The sequence below is a fragment of the Eschrichtius robustus genome, chromosome 4 (assembly GCF_028021215.1).
Source record: "Eschrichtius robustus isolate mEscRob2 chromosome 4, mEscRob2.pri, whole genome shotgun sequence".
Lineage (NCBI taxonomy): Eukaryota > Metazoa > Chordata > Mammalia > Artiodactyla > Eschrichtiidae > Eschrichtius > Eschrichtius robustus.
This window is the reverse complement of record NC_090827.1, coordinates 80,849,383-80,871,721: the sequence shown is the minus strand read 5'-3', so window position 1 is coordinate 80,871,721 and position 22,339 is coordinate 80,849,383. Positions and strand designations below refer to the sequence as shown.

The following is a 22,339-nucleotide window of genomic DNA, read 5'->3' as shown; positions in this document are numbered from 1 at the left end:
TGGGACTACATGAGATACAAAAATAAATCAAATACCTTACTACAAGACAGAAAATGAGATGTGATAAAGAAGTAAAGATAAAGCTCTATGAGGGACGTGGGGCTGTAGTTGCCTCATTTGGCCCATGACTTTCACACCTGTGATACTGTGATTCACCATAAGAAATATATATTGGTCTCTACCCTGGTTCCCGACACAGAGCTCCTAGAAAACTCTTGGAATTTCCTGTGCTGAGAATGATACAGGTGTCTTTTGTTATACTAATAAGGTGACTACTGGAGAGCCCCTAGGGATGGGGGCTGGTTGCCAGTGAAGCCAACCCTGTGATTAGAGGGTTGGAACTTTCAGTCCCACTACCCACCACCTCTGAGGAGGGGAGAGGAGCTGGAGATTGAGTTCAATCATCAATGGCCGATGATGTAAACAATCATGCCCATGTAACGAAGCCTCTATGAAAACCCAAAAAGGAGAGGGTTCTGAGAGCCTCAGGGTTGGTAAACATGAGGAGATGTCCGCGGACAGATGAATAAATAAAGACAATTGATACACACACACACACACACACACACACACACACACACACACAGTGGGATATTATTCAGCTTTAAAAAAGAAAATCCATCCACTTGCAACAACATGGATGAACCTGGAGGACATTATGCTAAGCGAAATAAACCAGACACAGAAAGAGAAACATTACATGACCTCAGATGTAGAATTTTAAACAAACTCTTAGAAACAGAGAGCAAAAAAGTGGTTGCCAGGGGCAGGTGAAGGGGGGCAATGGGGAGATGTTGGTCAAAGGGTACAAAGTTTCAGTTATGCAAGATGAATGAGTTCTGGAGATCTAAAGTACAGCATGGGGACTACAGTTAACAATACTGCATATTTGAAATTTGTTAAGAAGGTAGCTAAGTATTCTCACCACCAAAAAAAAAAAAAAAAAGAAGGGAAGAAAAGAAAATGGCAACTATGTGAAATGATGGATATGTTAATTGGCTTGATTGTAGGGATCATTTCACAATGTTTACATATATCAAAACATCATACACCTTAAATATATACAATTCTTCTGTGTGAATTATACTTCAACAAAGCTGAAAGAAATCAATCAACAAAGCAATGACAGGAAACACTAATGTCAAATGGTAAGCATGACTAAAAGCCCAGAATTTCACTGTCACAAAAATATGCCAGCTCACCTGAAATGGATATTTATTTTGACAGGGAATGACACCATCATCATTCTTCACTATTTCCACACATCTGATTTTTGACACATCAATACATCCCTTTCTGTACTTTTTCTGTTAAAAGAAAAAAAAGAGAGAGAACCATTCCAACCATAAGTTAAGGAAAAAATGTTATTAATAATAATATTTGTTTCAAAAAATCATTGATTCAAAATATTACAATTTCCTTAATAATTATCTAAATCATGTCTCCCTATATTGTTAAAATTATTCAAAATACTAACACTATGAGGACTGTAATCAAAATAATTAAGTCCTTTAATTTCCAAAGATGAAATTGCTCTGTCCTTGCCCTCCTCCAAAAGCTCTAGATCTGTTTAGAAAGAGAGTCCCTTTGATTGTGCCTTCCTCTCAGACACACACTGTAACTTCTTCAACTTCTTGATGACAGCCATCCCCTCTCCCCCGAAAAAGAAAGCATCAGAGACCAAACCAAGCACTCAATCACAAACGCAAACTCCACCAGTTACATCTTCCACTCCAGCACACGGAACTCAGGAGGATGTGAGATGGACATAGGACGCTCACATAAAGCCTCCATTCAGAGTCTATATTTGAATTTTCTTTTTTCTTTCTTTTTTTTTTTTTTCCTTCCCTATCGCCTTTCCTCCCTGCTCAGTGCAAATCTCCCTACAGCAAGTAATTAATGACATACCAAGACTCCCTCCTCCGAATCATTCACACTCTTGAGTACAGTAATCTCACATCTGAGAATTTATCCCAGGGAAAAATCCGGAAGATACAAAGTAGTATGTGCAAAGATAACTTGATATATCATATCCATTAAAAATTATTACAAATACAATGAAGAAATAAAAAATGTTTGAATTATATTAACCGATACATCCCACACAAAACGCTGTATAAAGACTAAGGTTATTTTAGGAGGGGGTGTAGATAGTCATATGACAAAGAACAGAAGAGAAGTAGAGAAATGAAGATGAAGAACATTGGATTATTTTGGGTGACCCAGCCCTTCCCTGGACCTAGTCATTCAAAATTGCTTCATCTAATGCTTTGAAACTCCCCTCTGGCCACAATCTTTGGGGTCCCTATCCTGCTCCCAGTAACCAGCTCTGCATCCTCAATGTCACCATGTGACCTTCAGACCTGCCAACCCTCCCAGGCCATCAGCTCCCATGTGGCGTCTGGCTGTCATTTCACCAGTGCATCCTCCCACCCTCCCTCTCTCCCCCTGTCTCTCTCTCCCTGCCTCCCACCCCCCAGCACACGAATCCCCATACCCCCGGCATTTCCGTCAGCCCCCAGTTCTACCCACACCTTTTTCGACTCATGCATGCCTGGCTGCAGAAGGTCACGAAACAATCCTAACTGTCCTCTTTGTGCTTAGCCAGGCCTTCGCTGCTGTCCTCAGGTCTTCTGTGTATCTCTAGTGGAGAGAACCTGGTGGCCTCCATGGAGCCCACCAGTCTCATCAGGGCTACAAACCCTTCCCATTCCCCTACTTCATGGAGAAGAGAACAGCTGTCCCAGGAGCACACCCGCAACTTCTTCCTTCTGCAGGTCTAAAGCACCCTAAGATTTACCCTTTTTTTCTTCTCTTTCATCCTGCCTCTATGAGAAGGTTAAAAGGACACAACAGCTAAGGACACCATAGTGGCACTTAACAGATGTCATTTCCTTTCATGCTCACAAAATTCTCATTTTACAGATGAGGAAACTGCAGCTCAGACAGGTTAAACACATTACCCAAGGATCCCAACTGAAAGCTGGGATCCTAAAGCTCCCCAGACCTTGGATGCCCCAGCTGCAAACAGGTGACAAAATTAATGGAGCCAAGTCCCTGCGGGGGCAACCTGGATTCTGAGCATGGCCTGAGCTTCAGCCACAATAGGGAGAGGAACATTCTCTCCACCCACACTCTTCTAAGGTTTTTACTTCTCCTGCCTATAGACACCTTCAGGCCTCTGCCATCCATACCAAGAACCTTCTTCTGGCCCTGCTACTGCCCTAACTCTGCTCTTCCCTTGCTGAGAGAGAGATGATTACACCATCAGTCTTCATTTCCTTCCCACCCACTCCTCCTTAACCACTTGCAATCCGCCGCCCCTCTCGTCACAGCTGCTAAAGCTGTTCTCAAAAACACCACCAATGACCAAACCCAACAGCCTTCGCTCAGCTGTCTTCCGCTCAAGCTGTTACGAGGCATTCGGGGGTGCTCCACTCTCTTCTCCTGCAGTGGCCTTGACTTTGGGTCACCCAGGCTTTCCTTCTGTCCCTTCCACTCAGTTTCCCACAGGACAACACCTGTTCTGTGCCAGCAACTGTGTCAAGGAATATATCAAGTCCATATAGGAAAAGCTCATTTCCTGAGCATACAGTCCAAATATTGCGCCATTTAATCCTCAGATCCTCTGTGAGATAAGTGTTATTAGACACATCTTACAGAAGGAAGAAACAAAAATTAAGTCACTTGCCCAAGTTTACCTGTGGGAGAGACATACACAGCAACTTTATCATCCAACGTAGTAAGTACTGAATACAAAAAAGATGCTAAGAGAATACAGAGGAACCAAGACTTACACAATAATTTCTGAAAGGAAATTCCGATAATATCATAGGGAGGGAATGACCAGCACAGCACATGGGATGAAAAACATATTCCAGAATGACCTAGGTTGCCTCATCTATAAAATAGGAATAATAATAGTATCCACTTCATAGATACTATTAGATAGTTATGAGTTAAATGAGTTAGTATTTGCAAAGTGCTTAGAAGAGTGACCTGTAGTATCATATCTATGAGTGTTTGCCACATAAATAAGTAGAAAATAAAGGTCAGTATGGCTGAAGCACAGGGTACATGAGGCAGGATGGAAAGGTGAGCAGGGGCCAGCTTGTAAAGAACCTGCTGCACAGTGCCAAAGGGTCTGGTCAGACAGGGCCACCTACCCTGCTCCTGGGCCTATGCCAGTTAGTGTGCAAAAGAAACTGCCAGAGCGCCATCCTCCTATTAATAAGTCACACGTGTTCACCATAGAAACCTTAGAAAATACTAACAGCACAAAGAAAATCAAATGACCCTTAATCCCCCAACTCTGGAGAAAATCCCTGTTGACATCATGGAGTTTTGCCAGATACTGCTCTGGGGTATTTATCACCTACCGGCTCTCTTTCTTGAGAAGCAGACTGTGGTCGGCTTCTAAGATGCCTGTCTCCACTCACCACTTGCCCCTGTGACTAAAAGCAGCTGTCAGATGGCAGTCAATCCACACAGGAAAGTTTGAGATGACTGGTATACTGGGCTGGTTTATGCCCCCTAAATACATGTTCCATGATATATAATATATTGTATTATGCTAATATTTGGGCTTATTAATCCAAATACTTTGCTATGAAGTTTGCAGATAAAGGTTCATACTTAAGTTGGCCATTCATTATTTTACCTATCCTGCCAGCAAACACTGATCAGACACCAAGCACAGCATTGTGTGCTGCAGCTTCAACATTATGGAAGGGGGTTGAGGGTTCCCTCAGAGGAATTCACAATCATATGGTAGGTGGAAGGGGAAGAGGGGAGTGATTCATAATCAAATAAAGATGAAGTCATGTGCTCATGGTATGCTATGGAGTGAGGCAGTGATTGGGCCAGGAAAAGCTGGGGAAGTTTTGGGGAGGAAATGATATTTTGGTTTTTAAAGGATAAGTAGGAGTTTTTCTTTAGAGAAAGTGGAGAAGAGAATTCAGGCAGCAAAAACAACAAAGCACTGATTTAGGGAACAGAAAGAAATTCCTTGTGGCTGAAGTTCAGGGTGGTTCAGGGAAAGTGTAGGAAAGGACACCAAAATGGTTATTTGAGACCAAATTAGGAAGAGGTAAGTAATGGCCATTTCACCCATTTGTAAACCAGCTTAAATGGGGAAACTAGACAAAGAGATGAAATACGACTTGTTTAAAACCACACATCAACTGAATAGTAGAACTGGGATTTAGGTGAAAGAGATCCTGCCCCTGGGCAAGTCTTACAAGATACACAGTTTTCCTTTAATTTCCAGAATTAAAATACTTTTAAAATATCAATAACAATCCTAAATTAAACTAAATTTTTATAATTGTATACAAATATCCAGGGCTGGCCCCAGGTGTATCTACAGAACACCCAGCCTCAGGTCCTCCTTTCTACACCCCTCTCCCAAGGCATCCTGAGACCCGTTAAACACAGTAAGAGTTTCCCTCCAGTATTGCAAGGATCCCTCCCTTTCCCTTATACCACAACTTTTGTTCCTAATGTGGCTATTCCCAGCTGCCTGCCACAGAAGAAATCTACTGGATGAATCACCTGTGCATTGCAAAGGGACCTCAGGTCGGGGGCATGAGCTTTGGAGGCAGGCAGATCCTGAGTCCAGCCACGCTCTGCCTTCTCTCAGTTCCTCTGTCTTCAGGAATAGGATAATACTCCTCACTTCACTAAGCTATAAGCAGGAATAAAGATAAGGTATGTAGGTGCTCAGTACAGTGTCTGGCACAAGGAAGTCACTCCCTAAATGGCAGCATTTACTATTAATTCGTCTTCACAACAACCCTGGGAAATTGTTAGGAAACTGAGCATCTGAGAGGTAACAAGACTGGCTAAGAGGCTGAACCAGAACTGAACCCAGATCTCTCAAAATCACAAAAGCTTTTACCTGACTCCCGGTCTCTCAAGCCTGAATATTTCTGGACTCTTATTTTAGAAAAAGAAAATTATCTTATGTCAAAACCTAACAATTACAGAGCATTCACTCTGAGCCAGGCACTATGTGCACCTCTCACATGGTAACTCAATGAATCTTCACATAATTATGGGAACTCTTGTCACCCCATTTTACAGATGAAGAAATCAAGACTTAAAGGGTATAATTAACTGGCCGAAAGTCATACAACAAACCAGGACCTGAATTCTTAATTCCAACCCTGAATTCTTAAGTGCCACGTACACTTTAGTAACTTGATACCACTTAACTAAGTACAGACAAAAAAGTGGAAATTTCTCATGCTTATAACTCTTAACAACTATAAGACTGTTAAGAGTTCACAAGTTAAATGCAAACAAACTGGACAATAAATAAGATTTAAACTAACAGCTTACTTGAATGTGATGGCTGGGGTGTTTGCTGGAATTGAATCCCTCTCCCCAAACCAGTTCGTCTGGCGTCCTCAGGCTTGCAATACTGTGTGCCATGTGACGGCCTCTTCCTCCTCTCTCTTACTTCCAACTATCGAAGTACGCACATTTGTTTGCACACACGCTGTCAGCCTATCATTAGGCCTCCATTTGGTCCCACTAAATTGTTTAATGTTCAGTCAGCCTCTGTTCTTTCTCCATGGGACACAACAATTAAAACAGACCATAAATACAAACCCAAAGATGGCTGCTGACCTGGCATGTTTAGTGACAAGGGACCACCCAGAGAATACAGACACAAGATATGTTATATACAATAAAATATAAAATAGAATTCCTAGATCTTGCAGTCCTCAGCAGACGGACAGCACCAAAGCTTACTACTGCCATTCACTGTGTTCCACCATGATCATTTCTTCACTCAGCCACATTGATTAAAGATTGATTCTGGCTTCCTTTCTTCTACCGCCAGCAAGGCACAGAGGTGCCAAAGAACCATGATAGAGACTTAAAAGAGTTCTAGTCAACCCTTGAAAAAAGAAAGAAAATGATGTATTCTACCGAAAATCTCCAATGAGCCAAAGGTCTATTTTATACACGAAGGTTCTTTTCCCTTTCTACTCAGAACAGAGTTAAAAGAATGGGCCTCATCGTCTGGAGCCTCTGCTCCGCAACAAGAGACGCCGCGATAGTGAGAGGCCCGCGCACCGCGATCAAGAGTGGCCCCCACTCGCTGCAACTGGAGAAAGCCCTCACACAGAAACGAAGACCCAACACAGCCAAAAATAAAACATAATAAATAAATAATAAATAAAAATTTAAAAAAAAAAAAAAAAGAATGGGCCTCAAGTGCAGCAGGACACATTAATCATGAGAAAGAAAGAAAACCTCAAGATGGATATGACTTTTTTTTTTTGTGGATACTGGGAATAATTTTGATGTAGATCTTTCTGGTATCAGAAGAAGTAGAATAAATATAATAAAGTCATTTCCAACTTGGTGATTCTATGATGAAACGTCCCCTCTTTGCTAAGTACGAAATTCTAGTGAAAAACAGAAGAAAGCAAAACCAAAAACGTGGCATCCTAATATTGTTTTCCTCCCTTTTAATCAGCTCATAATAATAACTGACATAGCGGCTCTACATTTTACAAAGTGATTTTACACTAAACAAACAAACACATAAAAAGAGTACTTTAGGGCTTCCCTGGTGGCGCGGTGGTTGAGAATCTGCCTGCCAATGCAGGGGACACGGGTTCGAGCCCTGGTCTGGGAAGATCCCACATGCCGCGGAGCAGCTGGGCCCGTGAGCCACAACTACTGAGCCTGCGCGTCTGGAGCCTGTGCTCCACAACAAGAGAGGCCGCGACAGTGAGAGGCCCGCGACCGCGGTGAAGGGTGGCCCCCGCTCGCCACAACCAAAGAAAGCCCTCACACAGAAACGAAGACCCAACACAGCCAAAAATAAATAAATAAATTTAAAAAAAAAAAAGAGTACTTTAACGTTAAGAAGCCAGTAGTTACATACATAAGCATGGCTTAATTATAAAGATTATGGTTTCTAACATAACATCCAGAATAAAAACAGGATAAATTATAAGGAATCTGAAGGCAAAAAATTTCATTTTCAAAATCACATAATAATCTTCATGTAAGATTGTGCTGATATAGATAATTATAAGGTTTCTGGAGATAGTTATTCACTGTATTCAAAGTTAAAGTTTTTATTCCCCCCTGAGTGATCACTTACTCTTATGATTTTTCTATACTTCTGGCAACCCTCATGCCAACTCCCTTCTGTGACCCAAGGGAACTTCTAAAAACCAATACCAGGTATGTTTTATTATAGTTGAAAGCAAAACTTTCTAATGTAAGTATTTTCAAATAAGTCTAAAACTGATTTACCTAGTTTAATTCTTTTTTTTTAAAACAGAGTCACAGATTTATTTATTTATTTATTTATTTATTTTTGGCCACATTGGGTCTTCGTTGCTGTGCGCGGGCTTTCTCTAGTTGCGGCGAGCGGGGGCTACTCTTCGTTGTGGTGTGCAGGCTTCTCATTGCAGTGGCTTTTCTTGTTGTGGAGCACGGGCTCTAGGCACGTGGGCTTCAGTAGTTGTGGCACATGGGTTCAGCAGTTGTCGCTCGCAGGCTCTAGAGCGCAGGCTCAGTAGTTGTGGCGCATGGGCTTAGTTGCTCCGCGGCATGTGGGATCTTCCCAGACCAGGGCTCGAACCCGTGTCCCCTGCATTGGCAGGTGGATTCTTAACCACTGCGCCACCAGGGAAGTCCCAAAAATGAGTTTAAATACAAAGTCAGAAGTTATTAGGAAAGAAACTTGTCAAGTCAATTAACTTTTAGAAATATTTATGTGAATAATATGTACAACAATTGACTCTATTGCTAGACTCTAGGCTCTCTTTACTTACCTACATGGACTTTTTTTTAACTTACTGAAAATGCCAAAATATTTTGAGTATTGTTTAATATTTTAACACAGCAGAGTCAATGTGTCATAATGGTTGAGAGCACACCTTCATTGTCAGGCAGACCTGCATTTAAATGCCAACTCTGTGGCCCAATGCAAATTAATTAACCTCATTTAGTCTCTATTTCCTCATTTGTAAAATGGGGATATTAAAATAACTTATCTCCTAGATTATTGTGAGGATTAATTGTGATACGTTCATAAAGCACTCGACACAATATCTGGCCCATCGCAATCACTAGTATGTTATTAGTATAATTTTTTTGCCTTTAGATAAAAGATTTCTAAAATTTTTCAGCACTTAAACCCTTTTTTCCCACAAATAGATCAGAGGATTTAATGGAGATATTTTAAATACTTTACTGGCTTTTACACTGTGTCCTTAGGTAACATAGCAATATTTCTCCACTCTCTCCTCAGAGGAATTCAACAAATACTCCAAGAACTCAAAAAACCTAGGAGTAGACAATTAAGCTATAATGCATAAAATATCGCAGCGCAAACTAGGGAACTAGGATCATAGCAGAAGCACTCTGTCTCTTGAAATAAAACAATATTTTAAGAAGCTATTTTTTAAGAGTCATGTACCACAATGTTCATTGCAGCTCTATTTACAATAGCCAGGACATGGAAGCAACCTAAGTGTCCATCAACAGATGAATGGATAAAGAAGATGTGGCACATATATACAATGGAATATTACTCAGCCATAAGAAGAAACAAAACTGAGTTATTTGTAGTGAGGTGGATGGACCTAGAGTCTGTCATACAGAGTGAAGTAAGTCAGAAAGAGAAAAACAAATACCATATGCTAACATATATATATATATGGAATCTAAAAAAATGTTTATGAAGAACCTAGGGGCAGGACAGGAATAAAGATGCAGACGTAGAGAATGGACTTGAGGACACGGGGAGGGGGAAGGGTAAGCTGGGACAAAGTGAGGGAGTGGCATGGACTTATATATACTAACAAATGTAAAATAGATAGCTAGTGGGAAGCAGCCGCATAGCACAGGGAGATCAGCTCAGTGCTCTGTGACCACCTAGAGGGGTGGAATAGGGAGGGTGGGAGGGAGATGCAAGAGGGAGGAGATATGGGGATATATGTATATGTATAGCTGATTCACTTTGTTATAAAACAGAAACTAACACACCATTGTAAAGCAATTATACTCCAATAAAGATGTTAAAAAAAAAAAGAGAGAGAGAAAGAAGCTATTTTTTAAAGTAATTAGGTCCTATCTATTGATTACCACAGAAATGCAGGAAAAGTCCAGCAACTACTTAGGACAATATTTTCTGAGCATCTAATATATGCTAGAAAATGTGCTAAGCACAAGAGACACGGAGATTAAAAAATACGGCCACTGTATTTACCTGAGAGAAATGAAGGCACCTGACCACACAAAGACTTGTACAAGAATATTCACAGAAGCTTTATTTGTATTAATTGAAAACTGGAAACAACCCAAATGTCCATCAACAGGTGACTGGACAAACAATGAAATACTTCACAGTAATAAAAAGAAATGCAATATTGATACAAAAGATGAATGTATTTCAAAATAATATGCTAGGTGAAAGAAGCTAGCTTTTTAAAAAGAGTACATGCTATATGAGTTTATTCTAAAATTCTCATACATTCAAACTAATCTATAGTGTCAAAAATCAGATCAGTGATTACCTAGGGACAGTGGGAATGAAAGAGGAGGTATGAATTACAAAAAGCATGGGGAAATTTTGGGGGGTAATGGATATGTTCATTATTTTATTGTAGTGATAGTTTCACAAGTGTATACATATATCAAAAAAAATTTTGGGGGGTAATGGATATGTTCATTATTTTATTGTAGTGATAGTTTCACAAGTGTATACATATATCAAAACTCCTTAAATACTAAAAATAGCATTTTCTTTGCTGCTTGTGTTACAAACTGCACAATGAATTTAGTGAGTTTCAAATGTTATATTAGTCATATTGATGCTTATATACATGTTTAGGCACAGGTAGCTACACTGTGAAAATGATAGTAGTTCGGTAATATAAAATAATAAAATAATAATAATAATAAAAAAATAAAATAATAAAAGTCACATAAGTGTCATAGGCAGATTTGTATCTGGTTTTTTTTCCCCAGAAAATATTTACTATAAATTATTTTCTACTTTGGGATAAAAAATATTTTGTAATTATATTCAAACTATACATATGTGTGTGTGTGTGTGTGTGTGTATATATATATATATATATATATACACCAAAAATTTCTAGTGCTAGGCACAATACTCATTGTTCCAGCAGGAGGAATAATTCAATACTCTAAACTGCTGAAAATCTTATAGTCTCCTTACGTGATCTGTCTCTGGTTCAATTCCTATTACAGTATAAACAGTAGAAATTTGATGGATATTTTTCTTATTTCAGTAAGAAATAGGAATGGTTAAGGGAAAAGTTACTTTTTCTTATGTCCTATAAAAGGAAAAAAATTCTACAATTTTGATAAAATTTGTTAAATACCTGGGAATAAACTTTATAAGAAATGAGTAGAACATATATGAGGAAAAATAGAAAACCTCACTGAGAGATATAAAGGAGAATTCTAGGTAGGAAATCTAAACAACCATAAAAAAAAACTCCTCAATTAATACAATTTAAATACATGCAGTTGACTATATATTGATTATAACCTCAATAGAGCTGAAAAAAATATGGCCGCTGCCGTCAGGGAACTTGACATCTGGGAACACTTGGAAACTAAGAAATTCTTTGCTAATAATTTAGTGTTCTAAATCATAGACTTAAAAAAGAAAAACCGCAGCGACAAAAGAAAAAAATAGGTATAAAAATTAAGCAACATAACTTCATAATGGGCCAGAAGTAGGCAATCAATCAGCTCTCAATTAAAGGCTCTGCCTTAGTTTTTATTCTGATTTAGAAACAACTTATCCATTCACCTGATTCATCTAGTACTAAATGAATTTCCGGTTAAGAAATAAAATTAATAAATAAATAAAATTAATTTAATACCTTCCCCCAAAGCTGGGGCCCAATCCTACCGTCCTCTTTTTTCTTTTCTCATCACCTGCTTCTTCGAGGCAGGCATGGTAAAGGTCACCAACTGGAAGGTCAATGAAGACACACCACCTCCTCCTCAGCACCTGGCACGTGGCAGGTGCCCAACAACTTTTTGCATAAGTGCATGAATGTATGAGGATGTGAATGAACAGGAGGGGATTCAGCTAAGTGGACAGGAGGCCTTCCTTAGGTCTGATTTCACAATATCCAGTCACAGCCACCACTTTTCTGTGACTATGCTGTTTCAGAGAATAATTTCAGCTAGCTTTATTTCTGCCCCTGCTCTCTCAGACATATGCCATCCCAGGTGGGCATAGGCACGCCACAAATCACCAGGACCTAAGAGGCCCTTCCTCTGGCCCTCTGTTCAATCAAAGCACACTGCTGCATGTGTGAATACCAATTAACAGAGTAACTGTCACGTTACAATCCTCAGGGACACAACTCTATCAAGGGACCCCTCCTCAACCACAGAGATGGTAATCCCTGGATATGTCTCTGCAAATCTCTGCCTTTTTTGTTTGTCTGTTTAAGTATGAAAAGAGAAGAAACGGAGAAAAAAGAGAGAAGGAAGGTCCTTTAACCTAGGTTTCAGTTCTCAAGTTTCTATGGTTAACGGTGACTAGTAGAACTTTGCTTCTGTACTAGGGATTCTGTGTGCGTGTGCGTGTGTGTGCGCGCGCGTGCGTGCATTCTGAGGCTCTCCAGTAGACACTTCGCGTGTTCAGGGTTTTTTTTTAATGACATTTTATATCTTTATGAAAGTGGAAATAACTAGAATCACACGAACATCATGATCTCTCATCAAGAGGAACTTGGGAGAGAGAAGCTTTGTGAGTTTCTGGTGGGTGAGAATTACAGACAGCAAACAGGGCAAAATAGAAAATTCCATTTCCGGGATGGGTGGTAGGTGGCAGAGGCAATTAGTAGTGCCAACACACGAGGCAAACTCTGTGGCTTTTGCATGCGGCATGAACCAACAGCTGCAGCACAAGTAGGGGTACGATTCTCATCCTCACTCCCAGTATCCCCATCATGACCAAAGGGATTGATGAATCCAGAGAAATCACAGCCCCAGGAGTGGGAAACCCCTGTGGCAATCGCCCCACAGCCTCACACTAGGAGGCTGACCCGTGATACACACGCAGGACTGGGTTTCTGGGCAGGGAGAAAGCTGGGAGGCTCATAGCCTCTTGGGAAATTGGCCTCCACACTGTCCACACCGGACCAGTTCCTCCACTAAGAAAAACCTTTCTCTCTGCTTATCTGATTTGAGTGGACCACAAAGGTGTTTTCAGACAAGTATGAACTGGAGATGTGATTTCTTTAACACTGAACCGAGATCTGCTAGGGTCCTGCAAGACCAGAGCATTAACTTGGTCTTTAAAGAAGCTTCCACTGGACCATATACAATATTTGTCTAGTTTTCTCCAGTGTTAAAGGGATCACCCTGCAGTTTGTTTTCTAAATACCTTTAAAATATTCAACGGCCTATAACAGTAGCTTCCCTAGACTACTTGCTGCCCCTGAGAAAGCGACATACCTCCTTTTTTTCCTATAAAGATAATCGGTCGTCCTAGGAAAAGGTCCTTCCTTTTACTTCTACTGGGGCCTAGGGGCTGGGGGTGAAGGGGAGGAGAGTGAGGAAGTGGACGTGGGGAGAAGGAATCACCAGGAGAACAGCAGCAAGAAAGAGAAAATGTGTATCTTAGACTGAGGTCTCTCATAAGGAAAGATGAACTGCCCATCAATTCTCCCCACAGTAAGATACCCAAAGAGAAATATACAAAATTGCCTAGTTCCATGGGTTTCTGGAGGCCTAACGGGTGCCAATCACTGCTTTTACTATGGTTTCTATAGGAATATTCACTTTGTGTTACAATTAATTTACGGAAAACTTTGGTAAAACAACCTCTTAATTGCAAACATTCTACAGATAAAATTATTTTTAAAACAATTTCTTCCACTAACTGGGTATGCTTTATGACATCAAGGAAGTTCTGTTGATATGTTTTGAGGTGTAATGATAATATAAAGGTTCTACGTAAGATGGAGACTCTGTCTTTTGGAGATGGATACTGAAGCGTCTGTAGAAGAAGTGGTATGATTTCTATATGATAATGAGAGTGGGAAGGATTTGCTACAAGATAATGGAAGTGGGGGGAGGGAGTATGACTGGGGATTATTTGGCTGAGTGCTGGATACATGGGGGTCACTGCACTATTCTGTCTACTCTTGAGTATGTTTGAAAAGTCTAAAAAATACTTCTTCCCATCACATTTTAAAAAATCCTGATCAAAGCAGTAGTTGGGGGCTTCCCTGGTGGCGCAGTGGATGGCAGTCTGCCTGCCAATGTGGGGGACACGGGTTCAAGCCCTGGTCTGGGAGGATCCCACATGCCGCGGAGCGACTGGGCCCGTGAGCCACAACTACTGAGCCTGCGCGTCTGGAGCCTGTGCTCCACAACAAGAGAGGCCGCGATGGTGAGAGGCCCGCGCACCGCGATGAGGAGTGGCCCCCACTTGCCGCGACTGGAGAGGGCCCTCGCACAGAGGCGAAGACCCAACACAGCCAAAGATAAATAAATAAAATAAATAAATAAACTCCAATCTCTTAAAAAAAAAAAAAGAATAAAGCTTTCCTTTTTTTTTTTTTTTTAAAGATTGATTGATTGATTGATTGATTGTTATGTTGGGTCTTCGTTTCTGTGCTAGGGCTTTCTCTAGTTGCGGCAAGCAGGGGCCACTCTTCATCGCGGTGCACGGGCCTCTCACTATCGCGGCCTCTCTTGTTGTGGAGCACAGGCTCCAGACGTGCAGTCTCAGGAGTTGTGGCTCACGGGCCTAGTTGCTCCGCGGCATGTGGGATCTTCCCAGACCAGGGCTCGAACCCGTGTCCCCTGCACCAGCAGGCAGACTCTCAACCACTGCACCACCAGGGAAGCCCCTTTCCTTTGCTTTTAAAAAAAAAAAAAAAAAGCAGTAGTTGGATCTACTTACAAAAATTTTTTGTGAGAATATAGAAAGGCTCCATTATAAACGGGTAGAAAGTACAGATGGGCAAATTGCCTAACTACGACTACTAAAGCTTCAGCTATCCTTGTGGTACTGTGTTACACTGGCTTCAGAAGAAGAATCAACACAATCCCTGATGTTCACACAGTGCTCTTAGAGGTCATGTTTATACAGCTCCTCGCATCCATCAATCTCTAAGTGCTCCAAATTTAATTATAGATCTACTGATCCTGCTCAAGTAATGACTTATTTAGCATCTGCATTTTACAATTAGGTAAATAGGGCACTGAGGTTAAACCAATTGATCAAGGGCAAATGAAGAAGATACAGAACTCTAGGCTGCACTGCTCTACTCTTCATTGACTATCACAGCTGGGGGCCATAATTAAACTATTCATCCCTCTTAGTTTGCTATTGCTAATACAATTAACCCTCAAATAATCCAGTAAAAATTAATCCATGTTGCAGAATATATGGCCATTCCAAGAGATGCTCACCAATGCCAAATACAAGATCCTCACAGCCTAAGCTATACTCACTGTGAGCCCACCAGCACCTGTGATGGGGCATTATCTGTTTGATTTTCTCTGAGGGACCACATCACACCACCTAGACAGCACCCAGCCTCGCAAGGCTTTCAAGGAACTTGTAGGAGTTACTGTAGTAACTCCAGTGAGTATATCTGAAACCTCCATATTACCAAGCACAGACTTTTAAGTGGATTCAGAAAGAAAGGTGGCTTTTCTCATCAATTCACTAAGGTAATATTAGGTCAAACCAGAAGAAACTGCTATTTTTGTTGTCAAAAATGATCAAATACTAGTAATTTCAAATGGTTCCATTTAATAGATTTGTACCTTTAGAACATTTTGGTCCTACTCACATACCTCACAGTCTGAAATAAAAGCAGCCTGTACTTTTTCTAACTTCTGCATATCATAAATGCAGTTATCATTTGTGAAACTCTTGTTGGGTACCTGATGTCCATAATAGATGGGTAGGGGAACAGCGCCCACCTGGTGTGCTCACCACCAGCACCCAGCACAGCCAGAACTCAATCAATATTTGGTGTGGACAACCCAGGAAAATGTTGGAATTATCATTAGATTTAACTTAACCAAATTAAAGCATCAGACAGTTAATCTAGAGTAAGCTCAATTATTTTAAATCACACACTATTTCAATTGCCAAAGTGATAGTTATTTCATTGTTGCATGTTTCATGGATATCACAATTGCGAACTTTGTAATTTGTAAACTTTTCATTCCTAGTTATGAAAGGAAGTAGGTCACAATGAATAGTTTATGTCCCCAAATCAAAAAGTCTTACATTCCATACACAGGATATTAAACAATGTCTGGAATTAACCCACATGTCCTCAGACCTTTCTATTATCTCCCCTACACCTCCTTACCCCTCCAGCTCTCACAGTCAACATTTATGTAGTATCTGCTCCTGTTCCCAGGAATTTCCAACTGATTGGGAAGAGATGATTGATTATTCATAAGGCAGTGTGTAAAGTTCTTTCCCGAACAAAATGCAGTGGGACACAAAGGAAGAAGAGGTTAATTCTTCCAGAAGAAGAGTCAGAGAAGGCTGCACGGAGAAGGTGTCTCCTTGAGCTGACTGAGCCTTGAATCATGAACAAGAGTTTTCCAAGCAAAGAAAGGAGAAAAAGTATCACCAACAACTAGACCATCAATTAGCAAAGGTGTGTAGTTACAAAAGAGCACAGCAGATCTAGGGATGTCAGTGTACCTGTAGGTTCAGATGTACTGAGGAGGACAAGTGCAAGAGGCAGGAGAGGAGGCTGGGAGGGTGGGAAGGGACCAGATTATGAAGGGCTCTGTATATAGGGCTAAGGGGTTGCATTTAATCTTCAAGGCAATGAGGAACCATGGCCTTGAATGATTATATTTTGGCATGCAAGGACCCAGGCGGTTAAAAACAGAAAATTAAGCTTGGCTCTGTTACTTGGTGTGCTATTCTTCTTTGGAGGAAGAAACCCGGGTAGCTTTTGAAAAACAAAAATAAAAGGACAAACCATTTTTACTTTGTTTTGCATATCTTATACCTCTTCAGACTAAGAATCAGCAGGACTCTAACAAGAGCTTACTGCTTAAGAGCAAAGACTGGAGCCAGAATGCCTGAGTTTGAATCTCAGCTCTGCCACTCACTTGCTGTGTCTCGTTAGAAAAGTTACTTAACCTCTCTGTGCTCTAGTTCCTTTCGCTATACCATGGGGTGAGTAATAGCACCACAACTTCATAAGTTTGTTGTAAGAATTCAAGAGTCAATTCATGTTAAGCTCTCAAAACAAAGCTGACAAATGGTAAATGCTTGATAAAATTAGCTATTAATATTATTTTTAAAAAATATTAGTCCTTAGGGAAAATAAAGGAAAAGTCACTAGTTCTGTTAAAGGAAAGACCCTCACACCTACCTTCTAGACTCTAGGAAAGATCTTCTGAGAACTGATGTCAAATTTGATTGTATCTTAGAAAATAAAATGGCATGAATGAGATTCTTCCCTGGGTCATGACAAATATCAGTTCCCTAAAATTACAGGAGGATACACTAGAAGTGACCAGTATCCACCAACATCCACTCTTTTCATCCAGAAAAAGAGATTAACCTTTACTTCATGGGTCTGATAATTCTGTTTTTTAAAAGGACGGTTGATGCTTCATGTGACTGTGCTATTTTTGCCTTTTGAGGCTATTTTAGCTGTCTTACAGTATGAAACCAATAATGAATCAGCAAGTGACTATATACGCACTTCCTTTTTATGTTAGAAACAGTTGATCTCTGGTAACGCACAGCCTTTACACACAACAGCAGAGAACACCTTTGGCCAAGAATTTCTCTTCCTTCAAAGTATTACAAAGGCATACTTCTACCAGTTTCTTAGGCTTTCTTGAGGGCTAATTCTTTTTCTGTTGAATATAAAGATTAATATAAGTATGAATCAGACAGTCTCGGCTGGATTCCTGGCTCTGCCACGTTCTGGCTCTACAACCTTGGGTAAGGTACTCAACCTCCCTGCCCTTCAGTTTCCTCATTTGTAAAATGGGAATGATAACTGCATCCACCTTATAAAGTTCAGAGGATTAAAGTTAATACTTACAAAGCACGTAAGACCATGACATATGGTAAGCACTATGGAAGTATTTGGTAAATTGAAGAAAAAAAAAAAAAAAGCTTACAAAAAAGTCCCAAAGCCCTCTGCTCCTAAGCCCAGAAGGCAATCTTGTTTTCACTGTGCAGAAGGATGTGCATTCAGCAGACCATAAGAGTACTGACCAAATTTAAAAAACCATTCCACTTACATTGCTGTCTTCCTCAATCATTCTGTAATCTAAATACTTGGGTTTATGCTTCCATGGACCTTTTGGCTCTTGAGATTTTATTTAGGTTACCTTGAAGATAGTGTAGAACATAGAGATTAATCATAGTAAACATGAATACTAAATTGAAGAACGCTTAATGACCAGACAGCTGTTTGGCAAATAGTTTGTTGACCCAGCAGACTTAATTCTGCTCCTGCTGGAAAAAGAATCTGTCTTGATTCTTCTGAGTTTATACTGGTTGTAAAAGAAACAGAATAATAGAATAACATGTTTTTCTTGTTTAACTGGTAGTTGAATATAGAACTTAGGTATAATGGTTTTTCTCTTTTTGGAATGTTTTGTATTTGAACCTTAATAAAACTTAACATGCAAAAAAAAAAAAAAAAAAAAAGGGATGTGCATTCAGGAACCAGGAAATGATAAAAAGGATAATGCTTTCCATTGCCTCTGTTTTTAAAGTAGATATATCTTCCTTCTTAAATTTTTTTTTTGCCCAAACAGACAGAAGAGTTTGAAATAGTCTGTCTGCATACAAATGGCCTTGCAGGGTAGGTATTTTCTCCATTTACAGATAAAGAAACTGAGACTCAGAGAGTTTTATCAACTGACCAATGTCACAGCTGGTAAATGACAGATCCAGGATTCAGAGCAAATCTGTCTGGCTTTAAAGCCTGCTGCACATCCCCTTGGGAAGCTAACTCCTTCTGGGATAAAGAGAATTAAATGGATTAGATCTGATGATTTCAAATTCACTTCTCTAGTCCCAACTTCTCACTTGGGCCTGATTCAGTATCTCTGACTATGTAGCAAGACACTTCTCTTTATGTCTTTCATTTGTATCTCTTTAACATGATACAGAATAAATTCGCCATACCCATCCTTGAACCTCAATCCCATTCAACAATCATTTATTATCTACCACAGGTCAAGTACTGGGCTAAGCAATGCTTTCACCTGCCTTGTGATTAGTTAAGAGTCAGAGACTGAAAAAACAATTGTACTAATAATTCATTGAACAGAGATAGGTGGTAAAAAGTAAAAAGCACAAGATGATATTATACATGGAAAACTAATCTAACCTGGAAGATCCGAGAGGCTGCGCTGAGCAAGTGATATTCAAGCTGAAACCTGAAGAAGCTAGCCAGTCAAGGGAGGGGATGCATGGATTCTGGACAGAGGACATAGCTAAAGTACATGCTCTAATGTGGAAAGGAGCCTTTAAGGAACACAAAGACTGGTGAGCTGGAAGGTTACAAGTGAGGAAGAGAAGGAATTGCAGATGAATGTAGGCAGATGGGCAGGCTACTGGACCAAAGGCCTGCTGAGGACTTTTGAGGTTTAAATTAGGGATAATGAGAAGTTTCTGAAGGGTTTTAAGCAGGAGAAGAACATGATTGTATTTGTGTTTTTAAAAGATCACTGTGGCCATTATGGACCACAGACTGGAGAGGACAAGAGTAGAAAAAGGAGCCTATTAGGATGTGACAGAGATCCCTAGTTGTCTAGCCACAATATCCACTTCTCAGCAGTAACAGAACCCTAACTTTTAGTTGTGTATACTGATATTCAGAATAAAAGACTATTTCTTGGCTCCCTTTGCAGCGAAGTATGGCCATGTGGCCAAGTTCTAGTCAATGAGATACAGGCAGAAGTCTGTATGGAACATAAGGGAAGGCTGTTAAGGGAAATCGACTCAGGTGCCTTCTTGCTTTTCTTTCTTCCTTCTTCCAACCCGCAATTCAGAAAAGATGGCTGCAGCACCAGCAAAAATCTTGGGCCAAAATAAAAGATATAAGCTAGGATGATAGAAGGGAAAGACAGGCTCCAAGATCCCTGGGTTGGATCTACCATACCAGTTTAGGACAGCCCGCCTCCAGTCTTTGTCTTTTTTCCACCTTGACAGAGAAAAAAAAAATTCTATTTTATTTAAGCTATTATTTAGGGGGTTTGTGTGATATATAGCCTAACTCCATCCTAACTGATAAAGAGGCTACTGTATTCATCCAAGAAGAGGCAGGGGTGGTTTGGATCATGGTGGTGGTAGAGATGGGAAAAAATGGCAGGACTGAGATTATATTTAGAAGATAGAATCAACAAAATCTGTTGAGAGTCCAGACATGAGAGAGGGTGAAGGAGAGGGGTAAGGTCAGACTGACTTCCAGGTATCTGGCACAAGCAGCTGGGTAGACCACGGTACAATTACTGAGGTAGAGATGGTAGGGACATCCTGAGTTTCTTTTCAGACATCCTGAATTTGAGACACCTATGGAAACTCTGAGGCCTCAGAATAGACATCAGGCTGGGAAACGTGGTGGAGACATCATTCGCACGTACATGCCAACCCAAAGCCACTGGAATGGATGATGCCTCCTAAGGCAAGCGCAGAGTGAGAAAAGCGGCCTGAGAACAGAACCTGGAGGAACACTGACTCTTGAAGGAGACAAGAACCAGTAGCCAGAAAGGAAGCAGGAAGACCGTGGAGTTCACCCCAGGAGATAAACGCCATTACTCACTATATGAACAAGAAGGGCTAGGGGCCATCAAAGAGGCAGGGAGATCACTTCCATATGGCCTTGTAAGAACATGGAAGCAGGGTCTAACACACAAAGACGGGCCAGGCGGAGGATAAGGAGAGAGGAGCAAGGAACAGGAGAAGCAGAACGTTCTGGGAGTCTGGTGTGGTGGGAGGGAGCTCCGAGACTGGAGAGAGACTTTGGAGGGGCTACCTTCTGGGCAGATGGGAGAGGCGGACTCATCCCCTCCCCCCGACACCCCGAGAATCAAGAGCCCAGTAGGTGTTCCTCCTCTCACAGCCAGAGTCATAGGTGGACCCCAGACTGCCTGGCTCTAGCCCACCACGGCTTGTTTGAAGGTAGGCAGGCTTCATCCACCACACTGGAACTCCTTTCAAACAATTATCCTAAATTTTCTGCTGTCAGTTAAATAAAGTTTTAAACGAGTGTCGGGTAGAGGGTCAGGAATTTTATTGACTCAGAGCAACAAGAGCAGTCAAAAAGAATGATTTCTCTATACCGAGGGTTAACACTAACAGCAAGGTTACTAACTTTTCTTCAAGGCTCACTATATGGCAGATTGTGTTTTAAACTCATTTAGTGCATGTTTTAGAGGCGTTCTCTCAAATGATTCCCACAGCAACCCTGTGAGGTAGTAACTATTATTGTCCCCATTTCACAGACGAGGAAACTGAGGCACAGAGCAGTTAAGTTCACTTGTCCAGCTTCACATGAGCTACTGAGTGACAGAGCCTGGGACTGGAACACTGGTCATCTAATATCAGAATCAGTGCTTCTTGTTTTAGTTAGAAAGCTTGCTTTTCTTAACTCCAAAAAAGAACATTTCCAGCCATAACATTAATTAGTGGAAAAATAATGATGTAAAGCCATAGGCAGGATAATAACTACTTCACTTGAGAGCTGAGGGAAATGGCCAAAGAAAGTTAAGTTGTTTTCTTTCTTTGACTGGTCTGTCTGGTGACTCAGAATGAAAGGAACCGGGTTTTAGTCAGCCCGGTCTGCTCTCTCCCAGTACTGTTCTTCTAGAGCAGAGCCCCTGTGAATGTGCTTATAACAACTGGACACAGTGTAGACAATTCAGTCAGTCTGTGCCCATAAGAACAAAAGAAGGTGTGACCTCAACATGTGACCGTGACACAGAGGAAGTCAGGTGGAGGAAACTTCCACTTTTAGTCAAAGTTCACAGAAGTAAAAGTGAGTCTGAGGCAAGGTGTCTGGGGCACTGGAACAAAAGAACCAATATTTCCACTGGAGATACAAATAGCAGACCTCAGTACTTCAAATGAAGGCCTTTCAAGAGAGAACAGTCCCTGAGAAGTCAAGAGTCGGGGTTGTGAAGCTACACAGAGATGTCTGGGCTAAGCAGTTATAATTAATCATGATTTGGAGGTTCTGGCTGAACCCAGAGAGCCCTTCCAGCACAGAGGCCTTACAGACGGCACACACACACACACACACACACACACACACACACACACACACACACACACACACAC

General features: G+C 40.9%; 1 protein-coding gene and 1 pseudogene across 3 annotated transcripts in view; one reads left to right on the top strand and one right to left on the bottom strand.

The window, feature by feature from the left end:
• Nucleotides 1-22,339, bottom strand: part of TEC (tec protein tyrosine kinase) — a 142,616-nt gene that overhangs the window by 37,939 nt on the left and 82,338 nt on the right. For all 3 annotated transcript variants that reach the window (XM_068542222.1, XM_068542221.1, XM_068542223.1), the window contains exon 3: nt 1,203-1,307. In XM_068542222.1, the coding sequence (XP_068398323.1) occupies nt 1,203-1,307 (105 nt within the window). The remainder of the gene's footprint in view (nt 1-1,202; nt 1,308-22,339) is intronic.
• The window catches only part of LOC137764437 (small ribosomal subunit protein eS8-like), a 31,678-nt pseudogene continuing 30,231 nt past the window's right edge, over nt 20,893-22,339 (top strand).